General features: G+C 43.7%; 2 protein-coding genes across 3 annotated transcripts in view; both read left to right on the top strand.

Moving 5' to 3' along the window:
- Nucleotides 1-2,673: 2,673 nt before the first annotated feature.
- Nucleotides 2,674-26,457, top strand: part of LOC147461609 (serine/threonine-protein kinase GRIK1-like) — a 69,841-nt gene continuing 46,057 nt past the window's right edge. For both annotated transcript variants that reach the window (XM_086509110.1, XM_086509109.1), the window contains exon 1: nucleotides 2,674-3,334. In XM_086509110.1, the coding sequence (XP_086365236.1) occupies nucleotides 2,924-3,334 (411 nt within the window). In that variant the 5' untranslated portion in view covers nucleotides 2,674-2,923. The remainder of the gene's footprint in view (nucleotides 3,335-26,457) is intronic.
- On the top strand, nucleotides 10,677-14,334 carry LOC147461610 (uncharacterized). Its single transcript, XM_086509653.1, has 7 exons — nucleotides 10,677-11,489; nucleotides 11,532-11,752; nucleotides 11,795-12,044; nucleotides 12,077-12,654; nucleotides 12,759-13,104; nucleotides 13,207-13,368; nucleotides 13,452-14,334. Exons 1-7 carry the CDS (start codon nucleotides 11,055-11,057, stop codon nucleotides 13,749-13,751), a joined length of 2,292 nt encoding a protein of 763 aa, XP_086365779.1. The 5' UTR covers nucleotides 10,677-11,054; the 3' UTR covers nucleotides 13,752-14,334.

Here is a 26,457-nt window from a genome sequence, read left to right as displayed (position 1 = left end):
CTGGTCTCAATTTCAAAAATGCCGGTTGAGGGCAAGAGGAAAGGGAGAAATCCCGCCCAGAAATCAAGAAAAATAGTGTTAAAAAACTCAAAAGATAACCTAATTTTTAAAAATTTCCTCTTGACAAAATCAAAGAAATATTGCAGTGTTCGTAAAAAATGGGTCTCAACTTAATATTGTGTTGGTTTCAATTTCAAAAATGCCAGTTGAGGGCAAGAGGAAAGGGAGAAATTTTGCCCAGAAATTGAGAAAAATAGTGTAAAAACTTGAAAAGATAACCTAATTTTTAAATATTTCCTCTTCAAAAAATCAGTTGCAATATTGCAATGTTCTAAAAAATGTGTCTCAGCTTAATATCATGCTGGTTTCAATTTCAAAAATGAGGAAAAATAGTGTAAAAACCCGAAGAGATAACTAATTTTTAAATATTTCCTCTTGACAAAATCAAGGAAAGGAAGTTTGTATGTTTGGAAAAATGAATTTTCTCGACTGCTGGCACACTTCCTCTCTTGGGTCACCCACAGAGAGAGAGAGAGAGAGAGAGAGAGAGAGAGAGAGAGAGAGAGAGAGAGAGAGAGAGAGAGAGAGAGAGAGAGAGAGAGAGAGAGAGAGAGAGAGAGAGAGAGAGAGAGGCTATGCGTCTGCAAGTCCTGCAGCACGTTGTACACATTGACCAAATGACCACCCCTTTTTTACTTTCCCGAACACTGTTGTGGACTCTGTCTGCATTTGTGTATGGGAGAGAGAGAGAGAGAGAGAGAGAGAGAGAGAGAGAGAGAGAGAGAGAGAGAGAGAGAGAGAGAGAGAGAGAGAGAGAGAGAGAGAGTCGTGACCATGGGAAAAATGTGTCTGAGCTTAATATTGTGCCGATTTCAATTCAAAAAATGCCGGTTGAGGGCAAGGGGAAAAGGAGAAAAATTAATCTAATTTTCTAAAATTTCATCTTAGAAAATATCGTGTTGTTTTCAATTTCAAAAATGCAGTTGAGGGCAAGGGGAAAAGGAGAAAAATAAACCTAATTTCCTAAAATTTGTCTCAGCCTGATATCATGTCGGTTTCAATTTCAAAAATGCCGGTGGGAAAGGAGAAAAATGAACCTAATTTCCTAAATTTTGTCTCGGCTTAATATCGTGTCATTTTCAATTTCAAAAATGCCGGTTGAGGGCAAGGGGGAAAGGAGAAATACTAACCTAATTTCCTAAAATTTCCTCTTGGAAAATTCAAGGAAAGAAATTTTGCATGTTTGGAAAAAAGATATTTGGAGAGAGAGAGAGAGAGAGAGAGAGAGAGAGAGAGAGAGAGAGAGAGAGAGAGAGAGAGAGCATGTCACCTCAAGAATGGTGGTGACGGGTTGGAGTTTTCAATTTCAAAAATGCCGGTTGAGGGCAAGGTGAAAAGGAGAAATTCCACCCCAAAATAGAGAAGAAATAGTGTAAAAATCCCAAAAAAAACCTAATTCCTAAAATGTCCTCTCGAAAAATTCAAGGAAAGGAATTTTGTATGTTTGGACAAATGATTTTTCCCGAACATAATTCGGGGCAGTTTGAGAGAGAGAGAGAGAGAGAGAGAGAGAGAGAGAGAGAGAGAGAGAGAGAGAGAGAGAGAGAGAGAGAGGCGTTATGCTTACATCTCAAAGGCACATGACGTTATATATACTTCTATACTGTTGTATAATGGAAAAATGTGGCTTGCCAAGTGTCGCAAGTTGTGTCTTGAAAGGCTATAGTCCAAAGAAATTTAAAAGTGTATAGCTACCAGCTCTTATTATCGAGGCACAGGGCGGGGCGGGGTGAAGCCATTCTTCTCCAACAAAGGCAAGGGTTAATATCTATGAATTCATAATATTTCTAGCCATTGATCCTCGCGGTGTCCTCCACTCTACTAGCCACATGTAGGTGGTATGCTTACGTGTAAACAAAGGTTATCCTCGCCCTATCCCCATGCTATATAAGCACCTCTTGCACTTTGTAGTTTTGCCCCCCATAGTCGAATGCCTACCTTTGAACTCAACCCCTCCAATAGCCTCTAATCCTGTAGCTCCATTCCATAGTTGCCTCTGCAAGGTCCTGCAAACCGGTTGCTTTGTCGTATCTCAATCATGTGGATAAGGCGATCACTCAAAGATGAGGCGAAGATAAGGCTCACACCTCAAGCCATGTGTTGTTCATATGGATGTAAATTTCTTATCCTTCACCTCTGCTATCAAATCAAAAGGTTTTGCTATAAGATGCTCCCTGCTTACAACTTTACAAGATTCAGTTCATCCCTCCTCCTTAGCCCTTTCTTGGACTACAGTAAAGATGAAAATAGAGTCAAAAGAGAGATAAATGTATGTATCACTATATATGTATGCTTTTTCACCTTTAACTTTATAAGAAAGGTGACTTAAAAGTTATCGAGGTGGGATTACTCTAAGCCTAGAGAGAGAGAGAGAGAGAGAGAGAGAGAGAGAGAGAGAGAGAGAGAGAGAGAGAGAACTTTTTTTGATCTGCTTTTATGAAATTTATTGAAAGCGATGGGTTTGAGGGTAAGAGGGGCCATCCTGCCGCCAAAGGTGGCGCAGTTTTACTAGTTGTATTAAAACAAGCAATGTTTTTTCATGATTTTAACCAAAATAGAAAACAAGCCTCTTAACCTTTGTTTGAATTTTGGGCCTAATGTGAGAGAGAGAGAGAGAGAGAGAGAGAGAGAGACAGAGGGCGAGACCTGTAAGTGTACAACGAGGGAGTAGTGTGTAACGAATCAGAAGCTCGTCGCCCGCCCTTCTCTACACCAATTTCAGAGTGCATTCAAACAGTCGCTTAAGAGTTCCCTCGTGGGAGGCGTTGCTGTGCACGTGCCTAGATCTAGAGGTCCGTGTGGCGATGGAGACTACCTGACCATGGGGCGGCAGTCGTCTTTTCCGCATTTTATCATGTAGAGAATGGGTTGCTGCAGTTGGTTTGATCTGTTCTTTAGCCAGGACTCCAAGCATAAGGCAAGCAGACCCTCCATCTCCAGCTACCCAGGAGGGTCTTCGCAAGAACACTTGCTCGCAGATGAGGCAGCAAAGCAGCTTGCTACAGAATCTGCCCAAGAGTGTGTTCCTCCATCCACCCAGGATTATGTCTCACCATATGTACAGGAGTACGAGTCCCCATCACCACCTGATAGTGATGGCGACAAGGCTGGCCACATTGTGAAGGTAGCTCTTAAATCTTCCCTCAGAAGAGTGGCTCTGGATCCTTCTCTCAGAAATTTATCTTATGATAACCTTGGCTTGGCTGCATCCAATTCTCACCATGTATGGCGTCCACGCCACATCAAATTCAGCCGATGTGCAATTAGAGGCGAGGTACTTTCTTGTAACTACATATCATTTATCTGTTTCTAATATGGTAGGTTTCAGGTTTTCTTTACACTAACCTCCAAGTGTCAAGAGGATATTTTTGACAAGCTCATTAAGATGACTTGTGGTGAAATTAAAGTTCCTCTTTTGACAAAATTATGTGTTTCTAAAGATCTTGTTTCTGTTTGTGTCTAAACACACACTCTTTTCTTACCATAGATAGGTAGATAAATCTTATGGCTTGGTTGGGGATGATTAGTAGCCGTCATTAAAATGGATTTTGACAAATGTATAACTGGTGTTTCGTTGTATCTCACACACACACACAGATCGACATCGGACAAACACACACTCTCTTACATATTCATGCACGCACATCCACCCACATATATGTATATTTTATAGTTTTTCGATACATCAATTGTATGTTGGACTCAGACACATATGGAAGTACAAAATAAGTACAGATCAAACCTCCTAGTAGGATTCGATATGTTGGATTCCGTGTGGAACTGTCACGTCACACATCCAGTCCTATGTGTTCGTGGACAAGCTACATCATGATCAGGGTTCAGTCGGTTCAATCAGTCTAGATTAGAAGTGATCTGGCACTTTTGTGAGTCTATTCGTAGACCGTGCATGCCCAATCACTTAGTGTAGATGCATATCCTTTGGTTGCACACAACATGATCATCAGTATTGCCATCAGAATCCATCAGTTACATGAGGGGAATTTTTCAGTGCATTTAGCCTATTTTACCTATTTTTGGCATTTTTCACTTATTAATTTAAGTGACTTTCCAATAAAAGTAGGTAGGGCAATTTGGGTAAGAAAATATATAAGCAAATCAAAGTTAGCACTAAATGGCAGAAGAGGCAACAGGAGCCAAGCTCAGAAGGCAACTTCTCAGCAAGACCAAGACTTGGTGGATTCCCTCCAAGCAGCAGATGCCCCCCATCCTAGCGTTTCTTCATCAACCTTGTGTGGTGTTTTTGCACCAGCAAATCATCGCCATACCTCCCACTGCATAGCGTTCCTGCATCAACATCATCGCCAGCGGACCCAAGCAGCTAGCGTTTTTGAGAAACCCCAGCCTAGCGTTTTTGAGAAACCTCAGCCTAGCGTTTTTGCAGAACATCAGCCCTAGCGTTTTGAATGACCTAGCGCTTGCAGATCCCAACCTTTGCAAGTTCAGCCTTGGCGATTCCAAGCAAAGAAGACCAGCAGATCCAACCATAAAGAAGTAGCAGATTCAACCCGGAAAGACCATCAATTTTTAGCCTTAAGAACTTCAGATTTCAGCCCTAAACGTGCAGATTTTCAGTGTCAAAGAACCACTGAAAACAGCCCCCAAATCAACGTTTTTGGACTAGTCACAAATTTCAGCCCATAACGTTTTTGGACAGCAGTAGAAAGATTGCAGATTTTAGCCCTCAGGTCGACTTCGTCATCACCGTCGTCATCGCCGACATAGCCTATACTTGCATCAATCACATGCATTTAGTTTGTACCAGTTTGTGCAATCATAAGTAGACCACTCTCGCCGACGAGAGTGGGGCCTTCGGAGGAGGGTTTTACAACGTCTCGGGTGTCGTATCTCTCTTCTCTCTCTATCTCTCAGCCTCATACACTTGCACGCACAGTGTCCATTTACTTTGTTTGTGATCATAACACTCTCTTATTAAGAACGGAAGGCTCTACCTTCCATAAGAACAAAAGGAACCTTGAGCAAAGTTCGGAGCACTCATCTTGAGCAAAGCGCAAACATTCATTCGGCTGCATCTAACATTGGTATTAGAGCTTTGACAGCATTCTGTATCACTCAAGGAAAGAACCACAAGAACCACAAGATTTTTTTTGCTTGTTGCGGTCGCACGAATCCAAGTTCGCTTGGGCGTGTCCATTCCTAATCGTGTTTTCGAAGAGTGATAGAAATCCCAGGAAAGAAGGGCTTGTCCAACCTCTCCTTGTGTCTCTTTTCACTCATTGAGAGCGGACCGTGTAGTTAGCGGCTGGCCAATCGACGCGAGGTAGGAAAAAGCAACCTTGGTGTGAGTGCAAGGCCGCCAAGGGGTGGGCCTGCGGAAAGGAGTAGAACTCGGGTGAAGAGAAGATCCTTCTCAAACACAGATTGCAAGCGAAAGAAGAACCTCAAGACCCGCAAGAACCTCAAGAACTCAAGCACCCAAGAACCCAAGACCCTCAAGAACCCAAGTCCCTCGTGAACTTAAGAACCAAAGATCATAGTGCACGGTCGTCACCCGAAGCGGAATGGATACTTCGCATACAGGTGATGAGCCTGAGAGAGGCGACGAAAAATTTTCCCCACCAAGAGAATTTTTCGACCCTCCCCCTTCACCATCTACGCCACAAAGTGTACCAAACCCTATGGAGGCAATGGTCAAGCAGATGATGGATATGATGGCCAGACAAGAAGAGACTCGCATGAACATGATGGCCCAATAACAAGAAGCGAATCGAATTGCGTTGGCATAACAAGAAGCAAATCGCATTGCTTTAGGACGCGAGGGCGATGAATGAAACGAAAGAAAAGCAGAAAGAAAGGCCAAGCGTGAAGCTCAAAGAGTGGCCTTGGATATCGAGCATGAGGCTCAAAGAGAACTACGCACTCAAGAATTGGTTCGACAAGTAGTTGCCTCGAAGTCCGAACCAGCCAAAGATCGTGGGAGTTCCTCAAGTGGCGCAAGCTACGATGCGGACTTCAACCATCCAGTCACAAAGAAGTTGACTTTCAGTAAGTATGATGGTAAGATGGATGCCACGGCTATTCGTTCTTGGTTGCATCAATTTAATACTTATTTTGCGACAACTAAGAAGAAAGGAAATAGCAAAGTTTTGACGGCAGCCATGTACCTTGTCGGTGATGCCATCAATTGATACCACGCATGGCAAGAGGCACAGTTAGTCGCGCACCTAGAGGAAGCCGACGAATTCACGGCCCTTTCCTTCAATTGGACTGATTTCCAAGACAAGCTCAAGGCGCGGTTTATGCCACCTCAGTACCTCGCACGATTGGCGCGCTCTCAAGCAAAATGGTATGCCGGTTATGTCTTTTTCTAATCGTGTTTTGCAGCTAGGTACCCAATTATGCAAGTCGGATGATGAACGCAAAGAAGCATTCCTTTATGGATTGGACGAGTATATCAAGTACGATATCGAGGTGCTCGATCCAATCGATCTCAACAAGGCGGTAGCGATTGCTCTCGCGCAGGAGATGAAGCACAACAAGGGAAAGCCTAAGGAGAAAAAGACTTCCACAAGTACCTCGCAAACTTCTCAGAATCCTCAAAACGGTAAGAATGGTGACTCTTCTAACCTATCTTCCAACAGTCTCTCAGAAAAGAATTCTTCCAATGAATCTAAGGGTAAGGCTAACACAATTGCTAAACCTAAGCTTACTCCAGATGAAAAGGTAGCACAAGGAATTGTAGGAGGATACATCACGTCAGAAGAGCAAAGCACTTATTTTAAGGAAGGTCGTTGTTTTCATTGTCACATTAAGGGTCACATAAAAAGAACATGTCCCAAGCTTGAATTGAATGAATCTAAAGAACCCACAGAACCCACTTCCTCTGTCAATGCAATTAATGATAACACGAGTGTGCCCCAAGTTTCTCTTGACCCTCCCATTGATGATTCTCTCATTAAATGTTATGGTCAGGTATCGGGGCAGCGTTTTGTCATATTGTTTGACCCAGGTAGTATGCATGATGTGATCAGTCCCTCTTGTTGAGAGAGCCCGCCTAGAAGTTAGTCAGAGATCTCCTCTCGAGGTCTCTGGCTTTGTTCCCGGTATGGACGCTTTCATCACGGAGGAGTGCCTTGGTGTGTTGTTTGCAATTCAACAAGCTGCCTTCACTAGAAGATTTGTTGTGTCTTTTCTCTCAGGATGTGATATGATTTTGGGCATTTGATGGTTTCGTGATGTTAACCCTCTCATTGATTGGGAGGCTAACACTTTTACTCTCAATGCCAAAAGTGATTCTCCTATTGTCATTCGTGGAGAGGACATTGTTCATTCTCCATCTCTCATTGCTAATATGCAAGACAAGATTGAACGGATTCAGGAGAAGGAGACTCTCAGTCTCTTCTTCTCCCAAGCATGACACACAGGATTTGCATGATTATGAGAAGCATGATGATGATTTAAATGATAATGATGAGCATGATGATTTGAATGACACTGACAAGCATGATGATTTACATGATCAAGATGTGATTTCTCACAAGCATGATGAGTTGCATGAAGATGATGTGATTGTTCACAAGGAGGATGAGTTAGTGGATGCTTTTTCTAGCGAAGCTAACCTCATTGCAGATTCGATGAATCACGAAGACCCAATCTTGGCTCTCGAGCATAGGTCCAAAGAACCCTCAGGAAGAACCGATCTTGGCTCTCGAGCCTTGGTCCAAAGAACTCTCACAGGAAGTATTATGTGTTCGCATGATTGATACGCACGCATTGTTCGAATGTTTCATTCGTGATCGTTTTCTGTATTTTAGTCAACATCTTTATGTGATCCCTTTTACTAGGCATGACATATTATACGTTGAGCATGTTTCACTCATGCATGAGCACGAATGTATGCGAATTTTTCATGAAAAGTTGAAAAGTATGCATTCAAGGAAGTCACATTCCCTGTCTCTTCCTTGGCATGACACATTCGTAGAACGAGCACATGAAAGTATGAGCACCAAGCATGGGCATTTTCGTTGTGAAATGCCACAGTTGATTGCTTTAGATCAGAAGAGAAAGATTCGATCTCATTGTTTGCGTGTGTGTGGTGAACGGTTTGGCACTCCGTCTCTTTGTTCATCTACATTGCATGCACAGTCTTTGAGGAAGACAAGATTTTTTCCACTCACTTTACATGGAATAAGTATGTTCATGGTTTTGTGTTAGAAATGGTTTCAGGAATTTTCAGCCATGGAGATTCTTGAAGAAGAAAGAAGCATGAGTCTAGACGAAGTTGAAGCATCGAAGGAGCCAGAGAAGACTTTGTGTCGCTTTCGGCGCGGTCCAAAGAAGAAGACATTGCAGTCCTTATGAAGTTCAAGTACCGCACGACCCACACATCAGAGTGGGCCGGCGAAGAGTCCCTTCCAGGATTCGGGATGCTATTGGCGATCTCCCTCGACGCCATACAGTTCGGTACCAATACCTCACTTTGAAAAGGGATGTCACGTGACACATCCAACCCTATGTGTCTGTGGACAAGCTACAACATGATCAGGGTTCAGTCAGTCCAGTCAGTCTAGATTAGAAGTGATCTGGCACTTTTGTGAGTCTATTCGTAGACCGTGCATGCCCAGTCACTTAGTGTAGATGCATATCCTCTGGTTGCACACAACATGATCATCAATATTCCCATCAGAATCCATCAGATTCCATCAAGGGAATTTTCTAGTGCATTTAGCCTACTTTACCTATTTTTGGCATTTTTCACTTATTAATTTAAGTGACTTTCCAATAAAAGTAGGTAGGGCAATTTGGGTAAGAAAATATGTAAGGAAACCAAAGTTAGCACTAAATGGCAGAAGAGGCAACAGGAGCCAAGCTCAGCAGGCAACTTCTCCGCAAGACCAAGACTTGGTGGATTCCCTCCAAGCAGCAGGTGTCCCCCATCCTAGCGTTTCTTTATTAGCCTTGTCTGCCGTTTTTGCACTAGCAAATCATCGCCATACCTCCCATTGCATAGCGTTTCTGCATCAACATCATCGCCAGCAGACCCAAATAGCTAGCGTTTTTGAGGAACCCCAACCTAGCGTTTTTGAGAAACCTCAGCCTAGCGTTTTTGCAGAACATCAGCCCTAGCGTTTTGAATAACCTAGCGCTTGCAGATCCCAGCCTTTGCAAGTTCAACCTTGGTGATTCCAAGCAAAGAAGACCAGCAGATCCAGCCATAAAGAAGTAGCAGCTTTCAACCTTAAGAACCTCAGTTTTCAGCCCTAAACCTGCAGATTTTCAGTGTCAAAGAACCACAGAAGACAGCCCCCAAATCAGCGTTTTTGGACTAGTCGTAGATTTCAGCCCATAGCGTTTTTGGATAGCAGTAGAAAGATTGCAGATTTTAGCCCTTAGGTCGACTTCGTCATCACCATCGTCATCGTCGACATAGTCTAGACTTGCATCAATCACATGCATTTAGTTTGTGCCAGTTTGTGCAATCATAAGTAGACCACTCTTGCCGACGAGAGTGGAGCCTTCAGAGGAGGGTTTTACAACGTCTCGGGTGTCGTATCTCTCTTCTCTCTCTGTCTCTCAGTCTCATACACTTACACGCACAGTGTCCATTCACTTTGTTTGTGATCATAGCACTCTCTCATTAAGAACGAAAGGCTCTATCTTCCTTAAGAACGAAAGGAACCTTGAGCACAGTTCGGAGCACTCATCTTGAGCAAAGCGCAAAAATTCATTCCGTTGCACATAAAAGGAACACTAAAAGTAGTCTACATATGACACTTCAAACAATACAGAGGATTTCAAAACACCTTGCCATGTCATTAGTCTTTATGCAAGTTGGAGTGTGTGTGTGTGTGTGTGTTTGCTTTATTTTAGGCCCCATCGGTTGGGGGTTAGGTTTTATAATCTTAACTGATTTTAATAATTGGGCCACTCGATGAGAATCTGTAAGTTGGTAAATCCGTTTGCTTCTTCTAATTCTGCTAGGGTTTAGGACCCTCGGTTGGGATTTGCAAGTCGGCTAGGTGTAAGAGACTTGGACACTCCAAGTCAAGAATCAACCGCGACAGCACCAAATAACCACTTCAAAACAATTCACAGATCACAATAGATTTGCATTGGCCTGGCGGAGTTCTGTGCCTAGAGATATTGGCCCCAAAGACTGATGCCCCTTTCGGTATTTCTTTTTATATTAATCAATCATCAAAGTACAAGAGAGCATGTGGACGCAGAGTCTGAGAGTGAAACCCTAACCGCTCTTAGACTCTGCGTCCAGATGCTCTGAGAAGTGAAGCCCTCACCACGTATTTAAAGGTACAAGGGATGCCCAAAAGCAGAGCCCCAAAAGCTTTAAAAAATAAAAAGCATAAGTTCTCTCTCTCTCTTAGAGAGTCTCTTTAAAAAAAAAAAAGCAAGTTCTCTCTCTTTCTCATGGCATGGAGAAAAAGCAAGATTCGCGTCGCTCATCATTAAAAAAAAAAAAAAAAAGAAATACCGAAAGGGGCGCCAATCTTTGGGGCCAATATCTCTAGGCACGGAACTCCGCCAGGCCAGTGCAAATCTATTGTGATATGTGAATTGTTTTGAAGTGGTTATTTGATGCTGTCGCGGTCAAGGTAGGATCCGTATGTACGTACGGATCTGTACGGTACCGTACGTCCGTACAGTACGGTACGGTACCGTATGGATCCGTACTGTACCAAAAAAAAAAAAACCGAATTTTCCCTTCGCGTTTTCGGATTTAATTTCGCCTCTGTTTTGGGGGTTTGGCCGCCTGGTTATTGAGACAGAGTGAGTTTGGGCGCCTGTTTATTGCAAACTATTGACTACAGAGTACTACAGAGAGAGTTTGGGCGCTTGTTTATTGCAGACAGAGCTCTGCAAACTCACCTGCAGAGCAACCTTGTGCGCGGTAAAGGTAAGTGCTCGTCCTCGCGAGTCTCTCCCGTCTCCCTCGCGCATACCTTGTGTGTTTCTCGCGATAGCATCAATGTTTTTGTTCACCAATCTGTAGGTACACCATGCCTCGCAAACCCAACCCAGTATGGAGTGCACACACCACTGTCATTGCGGTGGTAAATACAGGAGGGCAAGCAGGATCAGGAACACGTACTTGGGCCTGCAAATATTGTGGAAAACAGAAGACAAGTACGGTGACGCGTGTGTTGAGGCACCTTACTGGCATCGACACTATTGGCCAGTGCGAAGGGTGCAAGCTTATTCCGCCAGCGATAAAGGATGCTTTGAGGTTGGAGCACTTCTCGGGAGGGGGTCTTCCCTCGTCCAAGGGTAAGAAAGCAAATCAGGCAACACAGGATGCCTTGCAAGATGCATTGTTTACAGATTTGTCAGATATAGGGACACAGCAAGAAAAGGACACTAGCAGGAAAAGGGCTCGTTGTTCTCAAGATGTAGATGAGGATACAGATCAAGAGACACGCGTGTATACACAGTCTACTTTGCCTTCACGTGTCCATGTATAGTCTTGGATAAAAGAGCGGCAAAAGATTGCAGAGACAGACATTGCTCGCACTCTCATAGAGTGCAACATTGCATTTAATGTCTTGCGGAGAGAGCAATGGAAGCGAATGGTTCGAGCCATTGCACAAGTTGGTGCCACAGATTCTTGGAGTGGCTTGGATTATCAAAAGATGCGCACATCCATGTTAGATGAGCAGCGAGAGATCATTGACAGAGCATTGGTCCCAATGAAAGCTGGGTGGTAGCAGCTTGGTTGTACCATCATCTTTGACGGGTGGAGTGATATTCGCAGACGCCACATTATCAACATTCTTGTTTCCTCTTGCCTTGGTACATACTTCCTATGTGCCGTGGACGCGAGCAAGGCTGGTGAGCGCATTGATGCGGAGTTCATTTTTGGACACATTCGGACGGCCATCAAGGAGGTCGGGAAGGATAATGTGGTGCAGGTATTCCACAATCCATGGCTCTCTCTCACTTCGTATACGCTATCTCTAATCAGTCTTCACTCTTTTGCTTTTTACTATTTAGTAGTTGTATCTTGTAAGTAATAAGCCACCTTGTTCGTATGGTTTTGCAGGTTGTCACGGACAATGCGTCCAACTGCAAGTCTATGGGGGAGATGGTTGAGGCGGAGTTCCCTCACATAGTTTGGACTCCATGTGCTGCACATTGCCTCGACTTGCTCATGGAGGATATTGGCAAGCTGTCTTGGGTACAGCCTATTGTTCCTGATGCGGCGAAGATGACTACTTTCTTCCGCAAAAAACATCAGGCACTTGCTATATTCAGGAGTCACAGTACACTAGACATGGTGCGTCCCTCGAGGACTAGGTTTGCATACATGTACCTAGTACTTCAGAGGCTTTACAGATTGAGGGATCCACTGTTGCAGACAGTCGTGGACCCTAAGTGGCGATTGATGCACCATTCACAAACTGAGCCTACCAAGTACATACAGAGGAAAGTTCTGGATGAGAGCTTTTGGGCAGAGGTGCACTCCTTGCCAGTGGCTCTCCAGCCTCTCTACGTTCTCTTGCGTGTGACAGACATGGAGGGATCCACTCTTGGTCTTGTGTATCATCTGTTTATGCAGATGAAGCAGCACACAGCAGCATGTGCCTCCTTGACATCAGAGCGGTAAGTCTTTGTGTCATGTATCATATTTTGGCTCAGCCTTGATCTTTGGAACAAGTATTTGTTTTAAATCTTAACTCTGAAGTATTGTCACTTGTGAGTTGCAGGCGGGATGACATTCTTGCCATTGTGGAGACCCGATGGATATATATGCGTCGTCCCATTCATGGGATGGCTGCTATACTCCATCCTCTCTACAAGACTCCAGAGCTTTTTACAGAGAGTAGTTTGCTTACATTGCGATCAGGGTATATGGACATTATGTTCACTGAAGATGAGCAACTGGAGATCGACAATGAGATGAGAAGCTACATGAACAATTTGGGACCGTCTTTCTTGAGGAGTGTGTCCTTGAGACGGGAAGCTACCAAGCTTCCACTCAGTTGGTGGCAAAACTATGGAAGAGCGGGTCATCCAAATTTGGCCACACTTGCACTACGCATTCTCTCACAGGTATTATAATCTCTTGGATGTTTTCGTGGTTTTCAATGCTCATTTGGCAATGTTCATATATTGAATGTTCCCATTTCTCGTGTGAATGTCCATTGTCCATAGGATTGCTCAGCTGGCGCTTGTGAGCGCAATTGGAGCGCGTACTCTCTTGTGCACACGAAGATTCGAAACCGCTTGAGCACTACGCAATTGGAGAAGTTGGTCTACTGCCGAGCGAACATGAAGCTCGTGCGTAGCTTTCATGCTTTGGGGTCACCCAAGCTGGTAAGTTTTAAAAGATTAATGTTACTTGGTTAGTAGACTCTCAACTTGTGAGTTGACGCTTGGCTACTTGTACTTATGAGCAGGTAGATCCGACTGAAATCAAGATGGTTCCAGACCCTACTGCGGAGGAGATGCAGTGCCGGATCAGAGATGAGCAGGAGGAGATCCTACGAGAGCTCCATAGAGAGCTTGAGAGTGTGGATCGGCGGGTCACTCGGTCCCGAGCACGATCTCACAACATCCCTCTTCGCCTGGAGACTGGAGATCCAGAGAGAGCACGACGGGAGAGCATTCGGCGAGGGAAGCTGTCTGTGCGTAGTAGCCGTGTTCGAGCAAATGAGGCAGTGTCTCATTCAGACTTCAGAGGAGGACGACCCACTTGAGCTGGAGCCGGGTGCTTCAGGAGATCCCACCACTACTGAGCCAGAGTTTGATGAGGAGGGCAATGTCTTGATATATGGAAACATGGACTCCTCATCTTTAGAGTCTGATGTGGATTTTTGATTCTCATTCAGTTAGCAGTATGTACTTTGCAGAAGTGCAACTGCTAGCATGCTTCGTAGTTTTGTTGGGTCGGGACTTGTGGCTTTCTTTGTGGATTATGGTTTATTAGATGTCATTTTTTTGTATGGATTCTATCATGATTCATCTTGGTATTTTGATGAGATTACGGTCTACCATCTATGATTCTGTGTCATTTCAGTACTTTATGAATTGTATTGCCTCTCAAGTTTCAAGTCTCGTTTGTCGAATACTATACAGTGTGCAAATCATGATGAATATGAAGTTCTCTGTAGTTTGAAGTTTGAAGTTTGTTGAAGTATATTTGAGAGAGAACTGAAGCTTTGAATTGTATTTGTTTGTGAATATTGAATGTCGAGAAAGTGGTCATGACTCGCCTTGGATTGTCTATTTATGACAGCCTTGGATAGTAGAACAGTGAGCTAATATCCTAGAAGTGATACTTATGAATTTATTATCAAGTACGGACCGTATTGTAGGTTTTTGACGTTTTTGAAAAAAACCTTACGAATTTTACGTACCTTACCACTCAATCCATTCGGTACTACGTACAGTACGTACCGAACACGTACCGTATCTTACGTACCGTTCCACCTTGGTCGCGGTTGATTCTTGACTTGGAGTGTCCAAGTTTGTTACACTAGGTCCAAACCCTCAGGGTCATTAGTGGCTTGACATGTCAGCAGTTTGCGACAATGGACTTCACCATAAAATCAAGCGTCTTCACCTTCTCCCACCACTCGGTATCGTCGGATCGGGCTCTACACTGCCAAGTGTGGATGAAGACTTTGGCATGTGGTCGTACTCATCACTAAGAAATAGCTCTCTCAACGTTTCACCACAAGTGGACAAGCAGCGAAGCATGAGGAGTTATAGACAAAACGGGTTTCTGAATACTTCAAGAGGGAGAGAGAGCTTCGCTTTGAGAATTGGTACCTCACCTTTTAGTGGTTGAGGGAAAAGATAAACAAATGGTTGGCCTCCTCAATGGTAGGTGCAACCCATGACAATGCCCCTATGTCCTTGAAAAGGTTGTTGAGGCAATGCGCCATGCTAAACGAGAAGGTGAGTTGCGGGTACATGCACTCGATGATAGTCCCGACTATCCTATTTGATGCCTCTCCATCCGCAACCATGTCCACCACATTCTTGGGCCTAATTGACCCCAATGGTCGTCACCCATTCGGCCGCAAGCACGTCGACGGCCTTTCCACTACCGGATGCATCATAAGAGTGGATGAAGTACATCTCTCCTCGAGAATAGGTCACCAATTCATGGATGGACCTCTTGCGGGTGTCGCTCGATCCATCGACAATGATGAGATCCCATGGTTAGCGGAATTTTCTTTCGTTGTTTGTGCGGCTTGCTTTACACGCCGCTTCTCCCTATCAAGCAAAGTCGTATGGAGTGTCTCTAATGATGGGGGCACATAAGAGGACCATACTTCCGTATTTTTGTAACCATAGCCTTGAAATATGGAGACCCATTACAATTTAGAAGTAGAGAATTCAATTAGTATGCAATCAAAGAGGCCTTGCAAGTTGCTATGTTGTATAGAACTATGAATTTTGCTCACCGAGCCGCATGAAAGGCAATGTGGTCGTGGTAGAAGAAGCAAGCCGTTATTGACCTATCCACCTCTTCCTTCAATCTAGCCATGGGGGGCTGATCGCCCCCTCTTCACCATATCTTGCGTTTGTGGTCTACTGTCTCTCTTTCCTCTCTCACGCTTCCGCACATGTGCACTCTCACAACGAGATATACAACCGCTTGGAATCATCTTCGGATGACCAAGGGATATACAACCGCTTGGAATCATCTTCGGATGACCAAGGGAGATTCTGTGGATGCTTATTGCGAGAGATTTCGGAACTCTTTTCTACCAACCTCTTCATTTAAGGTCTCTTTTAAGGAACAGATTGAGCGGTTTTGCTGCGGACTCCCTACAGAGATCTGAGATTAGTGCCTAGAACAAAAGTCGAATTCTATTCAAGAATTGATGGGTCATGCGAAACGGGGTTTTGCGATACAGTCGAGAAATTTGACTTACCCCACTGATGAGATCTTGACTCAAAGAACCCAACTTACCTCTCACAATGGAAGTAGAAAGAGAAAGAGTAGACAAGGATACACGACCCCGGCTCACTCTTCGAGAGAGGGCCAATTACATCAAAGAAGGGAAGTGTTTTGGGTGCGGGGAACATGGACACGTCTCCGCAGAGTGCCCCAAAAGGGCACAACAAGAACAGAATGAAGGCAGACCAGAGAGTTCGAGAGCAGCAGAGAAACGTGGCAGAAAAGGCAAGATGAAAGCAGGACTGGTTCCAGATTGCATGGGTACTGACCCAAGCACGATTAATGAAAGTACAGAACTTTGCCGAGCTTTGGGCAAAGTGAAAGATCAAGAAGCCCTGATTTTCTTTGATGGAGGAGCCAAGGCCAACTTCATTTCACCCGAATTGACGGGGCGGCTCGAGATTACACCCAATCGGATGGGACCACCAACAGAGGCAGTTCTAGCGGCACCCGGACGGGACATTCCTATTACACTTGTCATTGGCAACTTCGGTTCCATTGTCAGGGGTATTTGGGGCTCGAGGACTTTTACATAATGCCCTTGGAAGGTTGTGACGTCCTCCTTGGAGTCCCTTGGTACCATAAGAACAACGCGGTGGTCAATTATAGAGCAAAGAAAGCAAGCAACATTGACAAATGAAAAGGGCCGAAAAATTGTACTTGATGTAAAATTGAAGGGCGAGTCTGTCCCTATTGTATCGGCTTCGACTGTTTCCAAATTTAGTCTGTTTGTTTACTCGATCTACTTGAAAGAGTTAAATGATGAACACAGAATGAATATGTCTGAACTTGATAAAGAATGCCAAGATTTTCTTCACACTCATGCTGATTGCTTTTTTGAGGGCGTGCCAGGCGAACTGTCACCATCTCGTCCTTAGGATCACACTAATGATCTGAAACCTGGAAGCACACCGCTAAACCGGCCACCTTACCGTGTTAGTCGAGCCAAAAATGAAGAGATTATGAACCAAGTGAAAGACCTTTTGGAAAAGGGTCTTATCCAACCGAGAACTTCATCCTACTGCTCTCCGGTGTTGGTTTTAACACTAGAATGGTAACAGGACACTTTTATGTCCTTGGACACTTTTGTGTCCTGTTAAGTGACCATTTTGCTTGAATTATTTGAAGAGTATGAAAATGAATTTCTAGGTGCTATATATCCACAAAGTTGCCTTATGAGCTGAAAAAAACTTAGCATTTTTTTTTGAGTATCGATCTCACCATTAACCTTACTCTTGCACAACATTTTTGAACCTAAACTGTGTGAAAAAACGGGTCTTGTTTTTGGCTTTTTTTCAATTTTTGGCAACTATACCACTCTAAACTTCATGTTTGTGAGGTTTAGATGGCTAGAGGTTAGGCCTTCATAGTTCTCAACATGTTTTGATGCTTGTAGGGAGAGCTAAGTGTTAAAATTGAAAGTTATGACCAATTTACAAGAATTGCATAATCCTGTTTTTTGGCCAAAATTAGCACTTTTATGATTTTTTTGGTGGCTTTCTTGATATCCAAATTCAATTTTGATTGTGTAAGTGTAATGTATAACATAAAGCTAATCTTCCTTGAGTTTTGGGGGACCTAATATGCTATATAGCATAGTATCTGATGATGGTTGAGTTTTTTGATTTTGCTGAAGAATACGATACATTTTAGAGTAGCAAGTATAACTTTCTCAATATTGCTAGTTTCTTAGGCCAATTGTGTGTATTTTGTAGGTAGTGACCATATCTAATCATAGACTACAAACTTGGCTAGATATTGAGTAGTTTCTATGGGTTTCTAGAGGTCATAATGCTAAACCCAGTTTTTTCATGTTTGCTGTATTTAGCACTTTATCATTGCCCCCAAGGTTCCAATTGTAAGAGATCCATTATCCTTTTGACATGCTCCATGGCTCCTTTTGAATCCAGAGGCCCAAAGGGAACTAAGAAAACATGTATATAGTATCTGTATCGAGCATGACTATAGAAACTTTGATGATAGGTCCGTAGAATGGCAAAAATGCAACTTTTTTGTACCTATTTTTTTTGCCCAAAAAAAAATTAGTGAGGTAAAAGCAACCATATGTTTTGGTCACCAACCCATTGAAGTTAACGGGGCATTTTATCTCATGTCCTACAAAAATCTCCACTCTTATTTATATGCAATCAACCTTAAGAAATTGCTGTTTTTGGCAAAATGCATTGGTCCATCAACTTTGGAGGCTTGTAGTGACCAAGGGATGAGAAAAATTAAAAGTTTCTCATTTTTTCCATATGTAGTAGTTATTGAACTATAAGCTCATGAAAGGATTTTTCAAAATGAGTGGATCTACTATGGTTTTGGAATTTTTTCCCAAAACCCTGAAAGGACACTTTTATGTCCTGTTAGGTTACCATTCTAGTGTTAAAGAAAGACGGATCTTGGAGAATGTGCATTGATTACAGGGCTCTCAATAAAATCACTATCAAGATCAGATTCCTGATTCCAAGGATCGATGATATTCTTGACCGACTACAGGGATCCTCTTGTTTCAGCAGGGTTGATTTGAAAAGCGGATATCATCAGATCAAAATCGCGCGAGGAGATGTCTACAAGACACTTTTTGAACGAGCTTTGGTTTATATGAATTTTTGGTGATGCCTTTTGCCCTTACCAATGCTCCAACGACTTTCAACGGAATGATGGATAGGATTTTCAAAGAGTACAGATCTTTCGTCGGCACTTTTTTTGATGACATCATAGTCTTCTCCAAGGATGAGGGAGAACATAGACACCATTTGCCTCAGGTCTTTCAAAAAGTGTCTACAAGACACTTTTTGAACGAGCTTTGGTTTATATGAATTTTTAGTGATGCCTTTTGCCCTTACCAATGCTCCAACGACTTTCAACCGAATGATGGATAGGATTTTCAAAGAGTACAGATCTTTCGTCGGCACTTTCTTTGATGACATCATGGTCTTCTCCTAGGATGAGGGAGAACATAGACACCATCTGGCTCAGGTCTTTCAAGCATTGCGAGATCACAAGTTAGTTATCAATGCCAAGAAGAGTGAGTTTTTCTTTCGAAAGATACACTTTTTGAGACACATCGTCTCAGCAACATGAGTATAGATGGACGTGACCAAGATTGACACTATACGTGATTGGCCTGATTTGAAGAATGTTCATGAAGTTAGAAGCTTCTTGGACTTATGTTCTTACTACCGGCAGGTCATTCGAAAGTTTGCAGCTTTTGGAAGACCCATTGCTTTTAATTTTAATTTTAAAAGATTTTGCAGCTTTGCTTTTGGGCATCCCTTGTACTAATAAATAAGTGGGTTGGGCCTCATTACTCAGAGCATTTGGACGTAGAGTCTGAGAGTGAGCGTTTGTCGACTCTCTTGTACTTTGAACACAGATTAATATAAAAAGAAATATCGAAAGGAGCGCCAGTCTTTGGGGCCAATACCTCTATGCACGGAACTATGTTGGGCCGTGTCGTCTTTGTGAACTGTTTCGAAGTGAATCTCTGTTGTGTCGCGGTAGAATTTTGACTTGGGGTGTCCAAGTTTGTTACAGATTGGGGTCAAATGGGTCTACATGACCAAGTACAAAGCTGATGGTTCTATGGACAATCATAAGGCAAGACTAGTTGCCAAAGGCTTTTCCCAGAAACCTGGTGTAGACTAGAGGAGACCTTTGCACCAACCGCTTGGATGGCGACCATACGGATTATCACAAACTGCAGCAACAGATTTTCGCAATTCACGTTGGCCTGCTGACGTGGCAGATTATGTAACAGACTTGGACACTCCAAGTCAAGAATCAACCGCGACAGCACCAAATAACCACTTCAAAACAAGTCACAGATCACAATAGATGTACACTGGCCCGGCGGAGTTTCGTGCCTAGAGATATTGGCCCCAAAGATTGGTGTCCCTTTCGGTATTTCTTTTTATATTAATCAAATCAAAGTACTAATCAGAAAATCATCGTGATCATTCTGTGTTCTCGGAAGATCAAAAATGAAATCCATTTCAATACTTTTCCAGGGGCGGGTGGGTATGGGTAAAGGCTTTAACAATCCCTGTGCCTTATGCCTGTCAAAACTTGACCTTCTGGCATACCAAGCAACTGCGCATAAACTCTTCCACATCCTTTTTGAGTCTCGGCCCAAAGAAGTATCTCTCTACCCCCTTCATGGTGGTAGCAATGCCGCGGTGACTCGTAAAAGGTGGACAGTGGCATTCAGTCATAACCTTTTCCCTCAACGGTTGTGTAATGCACAACATAGTCTTTTTCATCAATTAGCCTTCTCGAAGGGAGTATCCAGCTACTGTCTCCCCATCCCGTATCTGTGTGAAAATATCTGCAAAATCTGTATCTGTGGCATACTGATCGACCATATCCTCGAAGCTCCTATGATGTATCCTGGAAATAGCCAAATCCAACGGCTTCCGAGACAAAGCATCTGCCACCACATTCTTCTGCCCCTGCTCATGGACAATCTGGAAGTGAAACTGTGACAAGATGTTCGCCCACCGCATCTGCTTTTCCGAAAGCTGCTTTTGTGACAAGAAGTAGCGCAAACTCTGATGGTCTGTAAAGACAGTAAAATCCGCTCCGAGTAGGTAGTGCCGCCACCGAGTAAGAGCATGGATCACTGTCAAAAGCTCTTTTTCATATATCTGTGCTGTCATCTCCGGCCTAGAGAACAATCGGCTCTCGTAAGCAATGACATGGCCTTCTTGCATCAAGACCGCACCTAGACTACGACCACAAGCATCACAATATACTTCAAATGACTTTTGCAAGTCCGGCAAAGTCAAAACTGGTCCCGTAGTCAATTTCTCTTTCAATGTCTGAAAGGCAGTCACTTATGTGGATCCCCACGAGAAAGGGATTGCTTTTTGTGTCAAGATATGCAAAGGGGAAGCAACCTCTGCAAACGTTCGTATGAACCGCCTGTAGTACGAACATAGTCCCAAGAAGCTTCCAACTTCATGGACATTCTTCCAATCGGGCCAATCACGTATAGTCTCTATCTTGGCCGAATCCACTTGCACTCTTGCTGCTGCTGAGACAAAGTGTCCCAAAAAGTGTATCTTTGAAGCAAATGATCTCTGTGTTTTGCCTTATTCTTGGAGAAAACAATGATATCATCAAAGAAAGTGCCAACAAATAGCCTGTGCTCTCAAAAAATCCTGTCCATCATCCGGTTAAATGTTGCAGGAGCATTGGTTAAGCCAAAAGGCATCACCAAAAACTCAAATAACCCAAAAGTCGGCCGAAAAGCTGTCTTGTAGACGTCTCCCGGCGCGATTCGGATCTGATGATATCCACTCTTCAAGTCAATCCTGCTAAAGCACGAGGATCTCTGTAACCTGTCGAGTATATCATCGATCCTAGGAATTGGAAATCTGTTCTTGATGATGATTTCGTTGAGAGCTCTATAATCAATGCACATTCTCTAAGATCCGTCTTTCTTCAAATCCAACAATAGTGGAGAGTAGTACGATGAAGTACCAGGCTGGACAATACCCTTTTCCAAGAGGTCTTTCACTTGGTTCATAATCTTTTCAATCTGTACTCGACTCACACGGTAAGGTGGCCAGTTCGGTGACGTGCTTCTAGGTATCAAGTCAATGGTCTGATCTTTAGGCCCTCTAAAAAGCAATCGGCATGAGCGTGGAGAAAAATCTTGGCGTTCTTTTGTTCAGGTCAAAACATATTCAACCTTTATCCATCGTTCAGTTCTCTCCCAAAAGAATGAGTAAAGAAACTGAAGTTCAGCAAGTACAATCTCTGAGCCCTTCATTTGTCAAAGTCGCTTTCTCGGCCCGGTAGTCAACCACGGCGTAGTTCTGGTGGTACCAAGGGATTCCGAGTAGAACGTCACTCGCGTGTCCTGAACACCCCTGTCATTGCAACGAAGTTTGCCAATGCTCGGTGTAATGGCAACATCCTATCCGGGTGCCAGTCGAACTACCTCCGCTTGTGGCGTCAATCTGTCGGGCGTAGTTCCAAATCGAGCCGCCAATTCTAAGTGAAAAGAAGTTGGCCTTGGCTCCTTCAAAAGAGCTTCCTGATCCTTCACTTTGCCCCCAAAAGCGGCAAAGTTTGTACTTTCATTCATTTGATTCGGTGCAAGTCCCACGCCATGTGGTACCAGTTCTGCTTTTCTATCTGCCTTTTCTGCCACGTTCCTCAGCTGCTCCCGAACTCTCAGGCCTGTCGACGTTCTTATCATTCTGTTCTTTCTGGGACTTTTTAGGGCACTTCGCGGAGATATGTCCATCTTCCCCGCATCCAAAGCACTTCCCCTCTCTAATGAAGCGAGCCATCTCCTGAGGAATAAGCTTGGGTCGTGCATCCTTCTTCTTTGGGTTGCTCTTTTTCCTTCTACTTTCATTTCCAGAAGTCTGTTCGGCTCGTTGTGTCATGGCCTCATCTGTGGGGTAGGTTAGATTGCCAGAGTGAATGGCAAAGCCCCGCTTCGCATGACTCATCAACTCCTGAATAGAAGTTGACTTCTGTTCCAAGCAGTGATCTCGGATCTCTGTAGGTAGACCCAAGGTAAACCGCTCAATCTGTTCTCTGAACGAGATCTTCTTGAATGAAGAGGCGGCTAGAAAAGAGCTCTAGAATCTTTCACAATAAGTATTGATTGTATCTTTCTTGGTCATCCGAAGATGGTTCCAAGCAGCTCGTACATCTCGTTCATACTCTTGCGTCAACCAAGAAGAAATAAAAAATTTCAGCCATTTAACTGGCGCAGTCTCGTTTAAAAGAAGAGTGGACCACCAAGTACGAGCATTCCCCTTAAAGTAAGAGGTAGCTCTCTGAATCTTGGAGTGCTTTGAATAGCGTCCTCCCGCGAAAGCGATGTCCAACTGTTGTATAAAAGACAAAGCCTTCGAAGCATCTGAGTATCCTGAAAAAGTATCAAACTTGATCGAGTGGCCACCTTCCTTAAACTCTCGGACTTTCTTGCTTTTATCTTCGAGAAAGTCATACTGGTTGGCTTTGTAAAAATTCTTCTTGTTCGCATAAAAGTTTCTGTCATCGGAATCTGAGTTGTCTGTAGAGGAGTCCTCAGTAGAACTGTCGGTCTCTGGGCCAGATGTAGCCTTCTTTGCCTTTTTCTTGCCCTTTCCGAAGCTTTGTTTCTTGCTTCGCTTTTTACCTTTTTTGTCTTCTTCGCTCGAATCTGAACAGCTAGAAGAACTGTCAGAAGAAGAAGAAGAAGAAGAACTGGGTACTCCTTCAAATCGAACATGCTTCTTTGCCTTGTCAAAAGTCGACTGATGACCCAAATATCCCGGGAAGTCAGTGCTTTGCTTCTGCTTTTTGCCGTGCTTTTTGGCTTTCTTTTGCGCGTCAAAAAGCTGAGCAATCCGTGCATCAACCACCTCTTCTAGTTCCTTCTCTGAATATTGTTTGGGATCAAAAGGTTTCTTGAAAGGAGATTTCGGGGGTGGTGTAGTGGTTTTGCGCCAGTGTGCATGCACTTCCTGAAAAGAAGTCTCGCTCATATATTTTGCCAATTTCGGATCCTTCGCAAAATTGAGCATCATCTTTGTTGCATTGCCGATCAATTGACGACGCTTCATCTCTCTTTGCTCCGCCTGAGTAGGCCGAGGCGGGCCATACTCTCTGTCTGAATCTTCGTTGTGATCCCAACCCGCATCTCCAGATGTAGAGGGAGTCGACTGATCCTTGCGTGAAGCTAGAGGTGCCGTGGAAAAAAAATTGGGGATCGGATTTCCCGTAGAAGAGAAATCGATCGTGCTCTGATACCACTGTAACAGACTTGGACACTCCAAGTCAAGAATCAACCGCGACAGCACCAAATAACCACTTCAAAACAAGTCACAGATCACAATAGATGTACACTGGCCCGGCGGAGTTCCGTGCCTAGCGATATTGAGATATTGGTTCCAAAGATTGGCGCCCCTTTCGGTATTTCTTTTTATATTAATCAAATCAAAGTACAAGAGAGTGGTTAGGGTTTCACTCTCAGACTCTGCGTCCAGATGCTCTGAGAAGTGAGGCCCTCACCACTAATTTAAAGGTTACAAGGGATGCCCAAAAGCAGAGCCCCAAAAGCTTCAAATCAAAAGCAATTGCTCTCTCTCTCTCACAGTGAGTCAAAACTTGAAAGCAAAAGCATTCTCTCTCTCTTTCTCATATTGTAGAGAAAAAGCAAAATTTGCGTCGCTCATTATTAAAAAAAAAAAAAAGTTTTTTTTTAATAAAGAAAGCCTCCACGATTTTCAAAAATTAGGGTTTGCAAGAATTTTAGGGTTTCTGGCAGAAATTAGGGTTTTTGCTGTTCGTAGCCACGTCATCACTTTGTGACAGATTGTACGGATTTTTGGATTTCACGTTTGTACGGATTCTTGGATTTCATGTTGTTGACGTGGCAGTTGTACAGATTTTAGTAAATCACGCTAGCAGTTTTTGAGCATTGCTTTTGGACGAGATGCTTTTGAGTTTGAAGGCTTTTCATGTAAACTGCTTTTGGTGCCTAGGGCCTTTAAATATGAGGCCATGGGCTCATTCTTTGGCATGCTTCTGGATGAAGGTGCAGAGAATGGAGTACCGGCTTGTATTTTGATGATTCAATATAAAGAAATACCGAAAGGGGCGCCAAGGTTTGGGGCCCATACTCTCTGGGGTGGAATTCCGCCACTTCGTGTCGCGTCGGGTCGCATCGTCTCTCTCTTTGAGTTCAATTGTTATTAAAGTGCTAAAAGTTTGTTCAGTTTGTTCTTTTCTATTGGCACGTGGTGCGCGTCTTGTGACAGTGGTATCAGAACATCAGGCATGTGCTTTTCTGAAAGCATACTGGTCCTACAAAAGAGCAGATAGAGCAAACTAAAGACTACTAGAGTTTTATTTGAAGTATCTTCGGGTCCCAACTCCGGACTTATTAGCCACTCCCACCCTTCACACATCGCGCGTCGGGCGCGCTCCTCTTCACCCCTCAAAAAGATCACTTGCAAGAGAAGGATCCAAGATTTGTTTCGAGTCACTGTTTTTCTCAAAAGCAGTGCATGCTGATGTTGATGTCTATAGCTACCAAGCCGCACACTTCAAGGACTTGACAAGCTTTCAAGAAAATTTTTACCCGAAGTTATATGGTTTCTGACATCTTCCTTTGGAGTGCAACTTCGAGCAGAGTGGGGTATCTTGAAATGCTTGCCATGGAAACCCTAGCTGACTATAACTTGAACTTTCTAGACATCTCTTAGCAGGTGTCTTTTGTTGATAACCTCGGAGGTCCGGTGTGATTGCTATGTCTTGGGACTACCATCGCCGCCAGAGGTACACTGTCTATCCAAGAGCTGATGGACCATGCTGTGGTTGTCTACGATCTTATGGAAGGAACCTAACCCTAATTTTTGATGTAGGTTTCAGGATGGAAAGTCAGTCGACTTTTCGAGCTCGGTTGATGTTGAGATTGCTGTTTAAGTTTGAGTTGTGTTTGAACTTGTTTGGTGATCCTGTTTGGAATTTGCTTGAAATGGATGGTATCTGTTTTGAACCTGTTTTGGTGCCGATTTGAAATGTTTTGACTCTTGTTTTAATACTCGCTTCATTGATTGGTGATTTTTACTCCCGGGTGGAGTAGTGAGAAATGCTGTTTTGGTATTGTTTGAACCTTGGAACGACGTAGACGGGATGTCTGGGGAGCATTTCGCTGTATGCTAGAAAACCTCCGAACGACGCAGACGGGATGTCTGGGGAAGCGTTTGGTTGTATGCTTGAAAAATATTGTTGTTGTGACTCTCGGCCCGGACCTGGATGGTTATGCGAGAGGCTAAGAAGTCTGAGCAGTGGTTACTCTTAGCACCTCCAAACGACGCAGGTTGCGGTCTAGGGGGCGTTTGGTTGTAAAAGGCCTCTATATCTCCCGGCCTGGACCTTTTAGGTTATGCGGGAGGAGTGATGAGGGAGTCGTTGAATATCTCTCGGCTGGACCTTGTTAGGTTATGCGGGAGGAGTGTTCATCGACGACTTTATGTTTCTATTTCTTGTAACATGCATACGTGAGCATTTGTGTTGCATTCTGATGTGCCAACCACTGAATATTCCTAATTGGATGAGATTGCATGGGTATGTAATTTTAGTGCATCAAGACACCCGTGAAAGATCAATGCGGTCTGGGTGTGATGGCTAATTTTACTACGCCGGACAAGAGTTCCAATCTGGATGAAAGGAGAAGCCACCTCCTTAACAAAAGAGCCGAAAGGAGAAGCCAACAAGGAGAAGCCAACTCCTTAAAAAAAAAGAGCAAACTGATTGTCTCTTGGAAATATTTGAGCTAACTTGAGTTGTTTTGCAGATATACTGTAATGGCGGACGATTACTCTCTTTCAAGAAGGGGAGATGTCACAAACTGCTGACGTGTCGACCCACTGAAGAACGGAGCTACCGGCTGAGGGGCCTAAACCCTAGAAGAAGCAAAAGCAACAAAATAAGTAGCAACAGATTTCCGCAATTCACGCTGGCCTGTTGATGTG

The sequence above is a fragment of the Adiantum capillus-veneris genome, chromosome 3 (assembly GCF_014529385.1).
Source record: "Adiantum capillus-veneris isolate H3 chromosome 3, ASM1452938v2, whole genome shotgun sequence".
NCBI lineage: Eukaryota > Viridiplantae > Streptophyta > Polypodiopsida > Polypodiales > Pteridaceae > Adiantum > Adiantum capillus-veneris.
The sequence above is the reverse complement of the archived record's forward strand: the minus strand, read 5'-3'. Positions and strand labels throughout refer to the sequence as shown.